General features: G+C 44.6%; 1 protein-coding gene and 1 non-coding gene across 2 annotated transcripts in view; one reads left to right on the forward strand and one right to left on the reverse strand.

Moving 5' to 3' along the window:
* The window catches only part of SLC7A6 (solute carrier family 7 member 6), a 28,651-nt gene that overhangs the window by 5,363 nt on the left and 11,715 nt on the right, over positions 1 to 11,573 (forward strand). Inside the window, exons 3-4 of the mRNA XM_039851842.1 lie at positions 2,817 to 2,899; positions 3,544 to 4,099. Of these exons, the coding sequence (XP_039707776.1) occupies positions 3,580 to 4,099 (520 nt within the window). The 5' untranslated portion in view covers positions 2,817 to 2,899; positions 3,544 to 3,579. The remainder of the gene's footprint in view (positions 1 to 2,816; positions 2,900 to 3,543; positions 4,100 to 11,573) is intronic.
* On the reverse strand, positions 6,846 to 6,952 carry LOC120593980 (U6 spliceosomal RNA). The gene has a single exon (XR_005650476.1). It is a non-coding gene; the product is annotated as a U6 spliceosomal RNA (small nuclear RNA).

The raw sequence follows: 11,573 nt of genomic DNA on the forward strand, positions 1-11,573 counted from the left end.
AATCTTGTTGCTGGGTGCTTGCTAATCTGGTGGTGGGGAGTACAGGGGTTCTCTATAGTCTTGGTTCAGTCTCAGTCTTAGGCGGGCCCTGTTTCCCTTGGTCTGGGCTGTGTATGGTTCTTTCTGGAGGATCCTGCCCAGCCCCCAGGGGTAGGACACCTCTATGGGTCTGGTTCAGAATTTCCTGCCCCTCCCCCAGGCTTAAAGCGTGGTTTTATTTTTCTTTCACCTTGCCCCAGCTGCCCTGGGAGTGACAGTTTGCTGCCCTTTCCCCAAGGGTTTAAGATTTTTATTCTTTAGAGAAGGGACCAGGTAGATAGACCTTTGTATTTTTCCCAGCTTAGTGACTATTTTCTCCAGGCGAGCACTACTGCAAGGGTTTCTCTGGTCTCCTGCCTAGCATTTCTTATGCGCATCCACTGAAGTCTGTGAAGAAAAACCTGAGTGTCTATGGCTCTTGCTAACCCACACTTGACCTTCAGTAATTCATTAAAAATTGTACCTGAATTCTTCTTTCCTTTTCTATGTTGGTCCCATCATTCTCTCTCTGCCATAAGTGAGCCAGAGGTTGCATCTCTCCTTGGAACCCCTTTTTTTCCTTAACTTTCAGTCTAGTTGGTTCAGTTCTCTGATGGCTTCAAGAAAAGTTATGGTTTTGTAGATTATCCAACTTTTTCTTGTTATAGGAGTCGGAGTCCAGCTTTCTGCATCCTCAATGGAAGTTTGAAGTCAAGGAAATTCCATTTTATACTAGATTTTATTTTCCAGTGTAGTGAGCTTACCTCTCTTGTTCCCCCTCTCTATGATATTGTGATTAAATATAATTTGGTCTTGGTCCACTGTTTCTGTCACACAGCTCCTGTAATTTCCTACATAAGAATCTTGGGGCATTTTTTGTTATAATGTTCAGTTTTCTTCCTGAAAGAGCTCCAGAACAATAAAAGTGAAATAGATGTCTTGTTATTTATATTACAAGCCCCTTTCAACACACTCAAGTTTATGTTAATCAGGTGATTTTTGGAAAGCATCTAATTCCTCTAAGGATGGGGGCTGGTTGCCAAGAAACCAACTCTGTAATTAGAGTTGGAATGTTCAGACCAGTCTTGACCTCTGGGGAGGGGAGAGGAACTGGAGGTTGAACCAATCACCAGTGATCAATGATTTAATCATTTGTGCCTTTTTTAATTAGCCTCCATAAAAAATCTGAAAGATCGGGGCTTGGGGAGCTTCTGGGGTAGTGAACATGTGGAGGTGCTGGGAGAGACGCATCCAGAGATAGCATGGAAACTCACATACCTTTCCCTATGCATCTCTTCCTTCTGGCTGTTCCTGAGTTATATCTTTTTATAATAAACTGGTAATCTAGTAAGTTTTCCTGAATTCTGTGAGCTGCTCTAGCAAATTAATTGAACCCGAGGAGGGTGTATTGGAAACCTTTGATTTATAGCCAGTCAAAAGCACTGGTAACAACTTAGCCTTGAGATTGGCATCTGAAATGGTGGTAGCGGGTGGTTTTGTAGGGCTGAGCCCTTTACCCATGGTATCTGATGCTGTCTCCACGTAGATTGTTTCAGATCGAGTTAAATCATAGGACACCCAGCTGGTGTTGCGAAATTGCTTACTGTGTAGAAAACCCACATATCTGGTGTCAGAAGTCAGAAAAGTACCAGGTTGATTCCCTCTCCTACCTGCATCCCATACCCTAGCTAGGGTCCAGTGGAATAGGGGAAGGCCGGAGTGGTCACTGGGGCCAGTTTTTCTGTTTGCCTCTGTGTTGAGTTGGGTGAAAAAGGGCAACCTAAGTCTCTGCACCTGGCTCTTACGTGAGAATATAGGCTCCCTGGCTATTTCCTGGTTTTGTTTTCATGGATGCCTGGGCTCACCTGACAGACATGTGAAAACAAATATGCCCCTGTGTGCCTGCATAGGGAAACCTGAATGGCTTGGTGCCAAGAGCAAAAGGAAAAGTGGTGTCACCTTAAAGCCAGGCCTCTCCTAAGCAGAGATAGGCTGGCTCAGCTCCTCTGGGAGCTCGCTAGTGCCCCAGAGGAGCTTTTCCACTTGGGCTCAGGTCTAGACTCAGGAAGGAGACTGGGACAGGTAAGGCAGGAGTTTTGGGTGAGGCTTGTAGAGATCGGAATTTTCCCTGAGAACTACTCTAAAGTGGCCATGGTTCCCTTGCTCTGAGCTCAGTGAGGCAAAGTTCTCGCTTCTGGGAAGATACTGTAGTCATCTCATTCTTAGCCAAGGAAGTCATCTCTGTGACTTTTTATAAAGGACTGACTCTTGGGCGGGAATCAAATCAAATGACCTGCCAGATTCCTTTCTCCAGAAGATAAGTTAGGAGTAGGGGATCTGAATTCCTGACTCCTGGGGCACAGGAATTGAGGCAGGAAGAGGGCCATGCTGAGTGGAAGGTCAGGAAGTTGATTGTCTTTCTCTGACAGATTCCGGGTCCTTTGTCGGTAGATTGATGTGAAATCTAACTTCCATGAGGTTTCTGGACTGACCTGACTCTGATCCAAAGATACTATGTGTGTGTGTGTGTGCGCGTGTGTGTACGCATGTGTGCGTGCATACTGTCTCTCTACAGGATGCTTCCAATGCCAGATCTGTGGATAAGAGAAACTTTAAAGCTTTGATTGGTTGTCAAGACTCTTGGGTCTTGTACTGGGAGAATCTCTTTGTAATCCCACCCATATGGTAGTGAGGGGCATGTTGAGGTAAGCAAATAAGCCAATAACAAATGAACCCTGGGTTAGGGTGCCTCTGGATACCGTTTCTCTATATGGTCTTATGTTATTCCTTTCTTCCAGACACTTTGGAAAGAGAAAGGTGTTGAGTGGGCAAGCAGCAGTGTACAAAGTAAGGTGGATATTGTGGACACAGCAACACATGGGTGTGTATTTTCATGAAGGTCATCTTTTTGGTCTAGTCTCTGCAATAGGGATATGCCTTTGTCTCAGCATCTTCCTAGCCCAACCCACCACCTGCTCATGTTCTTTGCCAGTCTGCGAGTAGCTGCAGACCTCTTCACATGTGGCTGGACACTGCAGAAGTCCCCGTTTATGTTTGGGTGGGGATGAGTGGGCAGGGTTACCTGGGTATGGATAGTGAGAAGCCTGTCTGCCTGGCTAGGGCTGGGAACCTGGTACTGGGATGCTGGTCTTCTCTGTAGGGCAGGTTTGCAGGTTTTTAGGTGGTAAGAACAGAGCAAAAGTTACATCGCAGGGAAAATCTGTGCTGTGGATGAACCTAATGCCAGCCTACTCTGGATGTCAAGCCAGGTACCTCTTTTTGGAATTCGCCATCCTATCATGCCTGAGCTCTCCTGGTGTCTTTTTTGGGAGCAGAAGAGGTCTGTTTAACTCCATTTCCCTGAGTCCTGTGGTGGAAACAGACAGGCTCATGGTATTTAAGTCTGTGTATGAGGCATGTTGTTCCTGCACAAACAGTGTGCAGGGAAATCTGCTTGCCTTGCAAGTCTAAACCAAAGCCTCACCAGCTCCTGCCCTAGACTGACATACTTATATTCTTTGCCAGGCCACAGAAAACACAGGTGTGAAGGAACCATTTGCCATGGAAGCCAGTGAGCTGGAGAGGCCCACGTCCGCGAATCATTTCATTCCTGAGGATGGCCAACCCAGAGAAAAAAATGTCAACGTGCCACCACAGGAGACCACAGAAACTATGCAGCTGAAGAAGGAGATTTCTCTGCTGAATGGGGTCAGCCTAGTGGTGGGCAACATGATCGGTTCAGGAATTTTTGTTTCACCCAAGGGCGTGCTAGTATACACGGCCTCCTATGGGTTGTCACTGGCTGTATGGGCCGTTGGCGGGCTTTTCTCCATTGTGGGTGCCCTTTGCTATGCAGAATTGGGGACCACCATCACTAAATCTGGGGCCAGCTACGCTTATATCCTAGAAGCCTTTGGGGGCTTCATTGCCTTCATCCGCCTGTGGGCCTCTCTGCTAATCGTTGAGCCCACCAGTCAGGCCATCATTGCCATCACCTTTGCCAACTACATCATCCAGCCCTCCTTTCCCAACTGTGATCCCCCGTACCTGGCCTGCCGTCTCATCGCTGCTGCTTGCATATGTAAGTCTGGGGGCTTAGTCAGGGAGTATGTGGGGGTGAGTTAGTTGTAATGCTAAATGGTACCTTACATTTGAACAGCATATTTTGCTTTTTGTGAGGGAAGAGAGGTGTCATACCTTTTGAAGAAGTAATTTCACCAGAGTCATTTGGTCCTGAGATAAGTAAGGGTAAAAGACGGGGGTGGGAGAAGTTTGAATCTGTTTTTGTGGCTTTTGTTGCCTCATATTCCATCCACTCTTGGCTGTCCCTGAGTTCTGTTCCCCAGTCTGTGTGACAGGATGGTGTGTGTCTTATATTTGTCTTGTCAGGTGTTTTGAATAGAGTCAACATCATTAGTTGTAACTTAACCCAGAAAAAACCTAAATGCTGAGGCCTTTATTCTTTTGCTCTAAAAAAAAAAGTTATTTTGTTTTCCAGCTTTTAATTGTAAACCAGTTTAAAGGTGTCAGTGAGGAAATCGGCTTCTCAAGGTTGTTGGGGTCCCAAGGTGTTATCTCTTAGGTCCACAGGGCCACTCCTTCCTGCCACTATCACTCTCTACAGCTGGTTCTAAGCAGCAGATGTTCTAAACACCAAAATGGCTTTTTCCCACTGATGTTTCAGATTTCTTTACACTGACTTTGCAAACAAGGTCTGCCTGGGGCCAGTTAGAGGAAGGTGGATGGCTTCTACCCCATGTTTGGGTTTCTGAGGGCAGAACCTAAGAGATCCCAGTGGATCCCTCTTTTTTTACTTTTTCTGTCAGGTAGTAAGGAGGGATTCTGTGTGAAATCACTGAAAGGAAGAGAAGATTGCTGTGAATTTGCCCAGTCATGTAGAGGTAGTATTTTAGCTGAGAAGTAGCCCAGAATTCTCCGTATTTCTTAGCACTGTGCTGCCAAGGCGCTTAATTATACTCTGTTCTTTCCGTATCTCTGCTTGCAAAAGTGTTGGCACTGTATGTAGTTTATCCACAGTGTTAAAAATAGACTGAGAGCACGGTGGAGTTAGCAATTAGGGATTATACAGTACACTGTGGCTCATAACTTTAAGGAATTTGTTAAAAAGAAATGTTAAAGGGCTCCCCTCCACAGATACGCCTGGGAGGAGGGAAGGTCGGTACTCAGACCGATGTAAAACTGATAGGGTTTGGCCAGGGGGACTCTGGTCTGATTGAGCTCTGTAATAAAGGGAATAACTTTCTGATTATAAAATATATTCATTAAGGAGAAAATTAACTTAGCCTCAAATCACCCTTAATTTCCCACCAAGAGATGAGCATTTTTAATAGTTCATTCCTGTCTTCATTTCTTTCTTTCATAGAATTGGCATCATACTTTGCGTATAACTTTATATTCTGCTTTTTAAACTTAAGCTATAATTTATAAACTTAAGCTAAAAACATTCCCTGTTTTTGTGGAATGTTCTTCAAAAGAAACATTTTTTTAAAGTAGCGTGTGTCTCTTTTTTTTCTTAATTAAAAGGTAATTGACTTTACAGACAATTTGAAAAATGCAAAAAAAAAACCAAACCCCAAAACCAAAAAACTAAACTAAAATCACCCCATGATTTTATCTCCTGGAGAACTATTTCTTCTATTTGTGTAAAATACCTTCCAGTATTTTTTTTCTGTGCATATTTATAATTTTTAAAAAGTACCCTTGAGATCATATTCTTTGTGGCTTGTATATGGCTTTTAAAATTTTTCGTTATTTAATCCCTTCATCAAATATTCTTAGAAAACGTGGTTTGGGGACGTGTAGGTAGTTCCTGAAAGTGTGGTACAGTGGTTAAGATCACAGGCTCTTGTACCAGACTGGGTTTGTTTCTGGCTTTTCCATCAAGTAGCTGCAGACCTTGGAGGGGTTAGTTGGCTGTTGCCTTTTTTTTCTCACTTGTGAAATGGAAATATTGATTGTACCTATCTGAAGAGATTGTTGTGAGGGATAAATGAATCAGTACATATATAGTACATCTCTGCCTGGCACATACTAAGTGTTCTAGAATGTTATTATAAATAATGCTGTGGGGATCTTTGTACATAAATCATTTTCAGATTGTTGCATATTTTCATAGGATAGAATTATATAAGAGAAACCCCCAAGTCTATAGAAATAAACTGTTTCGAGGTTCTTCATGTGTTACCCAGTTGCTTTCTAGAAGGTTTTGTGAGTTTGTACTCTTTTTTGAGCACCTGAGAGTGCCTGTGCATTGGTCCTGAGATAGCCTTAGGATGAATTCCAAGAATAACCTTTATGATTTCTACTGTTGTTTTTGTGCTTAGGAAGCCCATCCCCACCCCAGGAACACATCTTTTGATTGGAGGAGAGACCTCACCTCCTAGAAGTGCAGTCGTGGTATCTCATAGCTTTTTTCATTCAAATGTACTTTTACCCAGATTTCTCAGAATCTGAATTCCTGCAAGCCCCATGTCCCAGAAGTGTAGCCTTTTCCATAATGCAGGCCTGAGGACAGGAACTTGTCAGAGGTGGGGCCAAAACATAAAACCTTATCCCATCCTAACCTACTAGGCTTTAGGGTTCAGCTTAATTCTCTTCTTGGAACTGAGGGTGTACAATCAGGCTGATGGATCATCCAGCAAAACTATGATGTGCTGGAGAGAGTCTACTTGGGCAGGAGTGGCGATGAGACTGGCCTAGGCTCAAGAAACAAATTGGAAGAAACCAGTTACGTCATAATTAGGGAAATGCGAAGATCTACACTGAATCCAGGGTGAGATTTTGGGTAGGACCTCTCTCTCTCTCTTTTTAATATGGAAGGCTTCATGAATTTGCGTGTCATCCTTGTGCAGGGACCATGCTAATCTTTTCTGTATTGTTCCAATTTTAGTATATGTGCTGTTGAAGCGAGTACATTAAATTAGTCTTGAAACTGAGACATGAGAGGAGTCTAGGTTGTTGGTTGGGAGACTGCCTAAAGAAGTTTTAACCATGACAGGCTATACAGTTAATGTTCCATTCTAGAAATAACGGTCCAGGCGGTCTTCATATAAACAACTCTAGGGTAGAGCCGCAAGCTGGTGGCCCATGGGCCAGACTTGGCTCACAGATGTATTGTTGGGCTTACAAAGTGTTCGCAACAATTTTGACTTACCAACATTTGAAAATCAGGACTTACCCTTTCTCTTGAAAAATCAAAATTTCTGGCAACTTTGGACCCAAATTCCTGCCTGACACAATCAGCTGCGTTTGAGTAGTGATCGTTTCCTTTACATGGAGCACATAGTTTCCAGTTCATTGCAGCCCTCCATTCCCTCCTGTTTTATACCCAGACATTCTTGGCATTACTTATTGCTCATTTGTATTACCTTCTTGGTCCCTGAAGACATTGCTGTTTCAGATGCTGGCTTTCTAGCAGCCCTCCACCCCCACTACTAAGTTACTCTGGGCAAGGAGATACAAGCAGCTTTCTTTTGGATTTTAGGCTATCTTAATTACTCATTTTCTTAGAGCAGTGGTTCTCAACTGGAGTTGAACCATTTAGCAAGGTCTGGAGTCATTTTTGGTCATCACAGCTTTTGGGAGGGTGTGCTACTGACATCTAATGGGTAGAGGCCAAGGGTGCTGCTGAACATCCTGGAACACACAGCACAGCCCTGTACAGCAAAGGCTTACCAGCCCCCAAATGTCAGTAGATCTGAGGTTGAGAAACTCGTCCTGAAGGTGCATTCTGCTCATATGCGTTCTGGGGTCTTGGACTCTTGAGGTGGGGCCTCAGGCTGCCGACTGAACTCATTATGCATAGGGGCTCTTATTCACTTATGAGATTGTGAGCAGAAATGGCAGTTATTGAGGTACATAGGTCCCCTCTCTGGCCAGGTGCCCAGCATTGTAAGAGAACGACTGCAGAAGTGTATGTTTCTGGCTTAGATGTTGTCGGTCCATTTTTCTTTGTTGGATCCTGACTGTTATGTAACCTCACACACATCACTGATGATTATTTGCCATGAAGATTTCAACATGGGAGTCAGTTCAGCACTGACACAGCGGTATCGAAGCAGAGGCCTGCTAACGCCTGAGACTCCATTGCCCCTTAGAGTTTGCTCAGTGAGGCTAGCAGTGAGGAGGAAGAGGAAAGGGAGGAATACTGCCAAGCGTGAGACTGGAGTGAAGAAACACTGGATGGTTTCTGAATAGCTTTCTATTGTCCCTTGCTGCCTTGAACTTGGGCCTGGGCAGAGGTCTGAGTAGAAAGGATTCTTCTCTATTTTGGTCAGTCATTGATGTGGACAGATGGCTTTCATGTTCTGACAGTGACAGGCCAAAGGAGAACTGGATCTTGACCACAGTTGCTCAAAGATCCTGTGCTCTAACCCTATATAAAGTTTGAATATTTTGATACTAAGACTAAATGTGTATATTTGTATAATTAAAAACAAGGAGGCTTTTAAAAAAGGCATGTACATTACATATTCATACACATCCTAAGAGGTAGATCCTGATCATGGGATTTCCATTTGGAAGTGTTTTTCTCCCCTGGACTGTTGTAGAACATTTCTCTCTTAATAGACTTGTAGATGATTTTTTTCCCCCGATTTTTTTCATTTCCCACCTTGTAGCTATTTTTTGTTGTTATTAAGGATTACGCTTCTCTGTCTTTGAATGCTTCTTAGCAACACCTGTTTGTGGGAGGAATTGGAAGGGTTCCTGCTCCTCCCTGTTTCCTGTAGGAGGAGAGAGCTGTGACTGTCAGCATGACTGGGACTACAGCTTCAGATCATCAGGCCAGCTCCTCATCAGAGAGTATGAGAGGTGCAAGTCTGTCTGAGGACGCATGTATTATTACGGATTTGTTTATGTTTTAAACAACTGAAAACCATAAGTAGCATAGCTCAAACATATTGAAATTGATTTCTCTCTCATAATAAAAGGCAGTGCGAGGCTTGTAAGATGACATCATAATTCTTCAGGGGGCCAGGTTCTTTCCTTCTGCCCTACTATTCTGCCATCCTCAGCATGTGACTCTTAGCCGGTGGTTCAAGAGTGTTAATCAGGCTCTAGCTGTCAGGTCTGCATTGTAGACAGGAAGGATAAAGAAAGGTACACCCCATCCTTCAAAGATACTTCCCGAGGTCTTATTCATTTAAAACTTTGCTTACATCTCTGGGGCAAGAACCTAGTTACCTGGCCATACCTGCCTGCAAGAGAGGCTGGGAAATGTAAACTTTATTTTGGCAGCCATGACTCCAGCTACGATTTTTATTACTAAGGAAAAATGGAAGATAACTAGCAGTCTTTGCCACAGAGAGACTTGGGGATTTGTTGTTTCTGCTTTGGGTTTGGGTCTGCTATTTAAGTACTTTCTCAGCAACAAACCCCCAGAGAGCTTTGAAGACCCTCATATGAGTCCCACACTCACTGGTGCAGGCTTTCTAGCAAGGAAATGAGATCAGGAGAAGAGGGAAGGCTTGGATGTTCTCATTGTGGTCGTTGAATCCAGCCCTGCTTTCTTCTGTTTGAGCTCTGATACTCATTGGTGCTAGTTGGGGATGGAAGTCCTGGGGGGCATAGAGGGGTGGGATCAGATGATGAAATTTTGTTTCTGAATTAGAATCTGGAATACTTTCTGATGACTTCTGCTTGGTAGACGGTTTTCAGAGCTCTCTTCACTCTGGCAGGGCTGAGAGTTGGGTAAAACAAGCAAGGCACTTGGGGCCAGCATTTCAGAATGATTTGCCCAGTGGCTCTGACAGTGAGGCCTCCTTAACTTTCATGCCCTAGGCAGCTTACTCAACCCCACCCTACTCCTGACCCTGCTCTCTGACTGCACGTTAATTAAGTATTTTTATTTCTATTGCAGGGTAAATAAGTCAATGTATAAAAGGGTATATAATGGAAAAAGTCTCCCTCCCTCTCCAAGTTTTAGTCTTCCTACCCAGAGGCAACCCATGTGACCAGGCTCTTTTGTACCCTGCCAGCTGGTCTTTCAGAAGGGGCTTTGCAGGGACTTCCATGAGGTGCCACCTTCACTCATTCCTTCGACACTAGGCATTGAATTTCCACCGTGTGCAGAGAGTACCCAGCCACGGGGGAAATTCGTAGCAGGAAAGGAGATGGAGCAGAAGCAAGGGGGAGTGCCTGTCAGTCAGGCCGAGGGTTCTGCCAGCCTCTCTCCTCCATCTCATGGCCACATCTTGGTGCTACAAACCGGGAGCACAGTGAGCACAGCAAGGACATTGTGAGATAGTTTCTTTTTCTGTGTGTAGATCCATCTTTCTCTCTCTCTTTTTTTGTTCCCTTCTCTCTGTCTCCGCCCCCTTGTCTCTGTCTCTCCTGTCTTCTGTGTATTTCTGTGTCTTTCTGTCAGTAATTTTCTCACAAGCTGTATACCTTCTCACTTCTTTTTTTCTGTAGTACTGCTTCCTTCCTCTGCTTTCCTGTTTTCGTTCCTCTGTTACAGAGGTTTGCATGTGACTTTGACTCGCTGTGGCCCTTACTCTGCTGCTGTTAGATACATTCAGTCTCTCATTACTCACACTCCATGTTCCTGGCAGAGACGGTCGAATAGGCTCAGCTTGGGTCCAGTGTCTGGCTTGATCAACCATGATAGAAGAGGGGGAGCAATTCCCAAGAAGGGGCCCGGCAGGTAGGCAGGCACCTCAAAATATGCTTACTGTGTTGCACAGGGGTCTGTGGCTTACTGGTGGCTATTAACTAGGTAATCCTTGTGTTAGCCGACCTAGGCTTAGTTAGCCCCACATAGCAAACTGATTAGTAAGGTAGGTCTCTGGGAAAATCTGTCAGCAGCATGCATTCCTTTGGTCTTCTCCTCTTTGCCTTGGCCATTGCCCCCACCCTCCAGCCCCCACCTCATATGACTGAGTAGTAAGTGCCTATGGCATTTGCCAGAGTACTGAGTGAAAGCTCTTAAAGTATTTTTGGTGCTGTTCAGCCCCCCATGTTTATTTCCACAGGCTGGCCCTAGGCTTTCTTCTCCACTTGTGTCCGGGGAATGTCTAACTTTCTGACAATTGACTTGCTCCAGGGAATTTGTGGTTAAGTGAGAGTCATCACCATCTTGATTCTCGCTAGGGTTCATTAGTTCCCCTTTTTGCTTGGCAATAAGCTTAAAACAATATGCTTTGTTTCCCCCTAATAATTTGTGATCCCCTTGGGGAAGCACCACCCCAGTGTCTGAGGGAGAAACCTCATGAGACAGATGTCCATATGACCGTAGCATGAGATACTCAGCTGTGCTGTGAAGGAGGAATGCCATAGGGTTAAGGTGGGAGAGAGCTCAGTGAGCCAGCTGGCTAGTCTGTTTGGGGAAGGTTTTACAGAGGAAGTGGAGTAGAGGGAGACCTTGAAAGTAGGAGTTGCTGTTGGCTATGGCAGGAGGAGGAAGGGAGGACATTTCTCTTCTGTGTATAACCGGGGCCAGTAGAATAGAGTACAAAATGGGTAGGAGTGAGTGAGTAGAAGTGGTCTGGAGGATAAGTCCAAAATATTTCATAGTAACTTTTGAGGTTCACGTA

Source organism: Pteropus medius, unplaced genomic scaffold, assembly GCF_902729225.1.
Source record: "Pteropus medius unplaced genomic scaffold, Ma_sr-lr_union100, whole genome shotgun sequence".
Lineage (NCBI taxonomy): Eukaryota > Metazoa > Chordata > Mammalia > Chiroptera > Pteropodidae > Pteropus > Pteropus medius.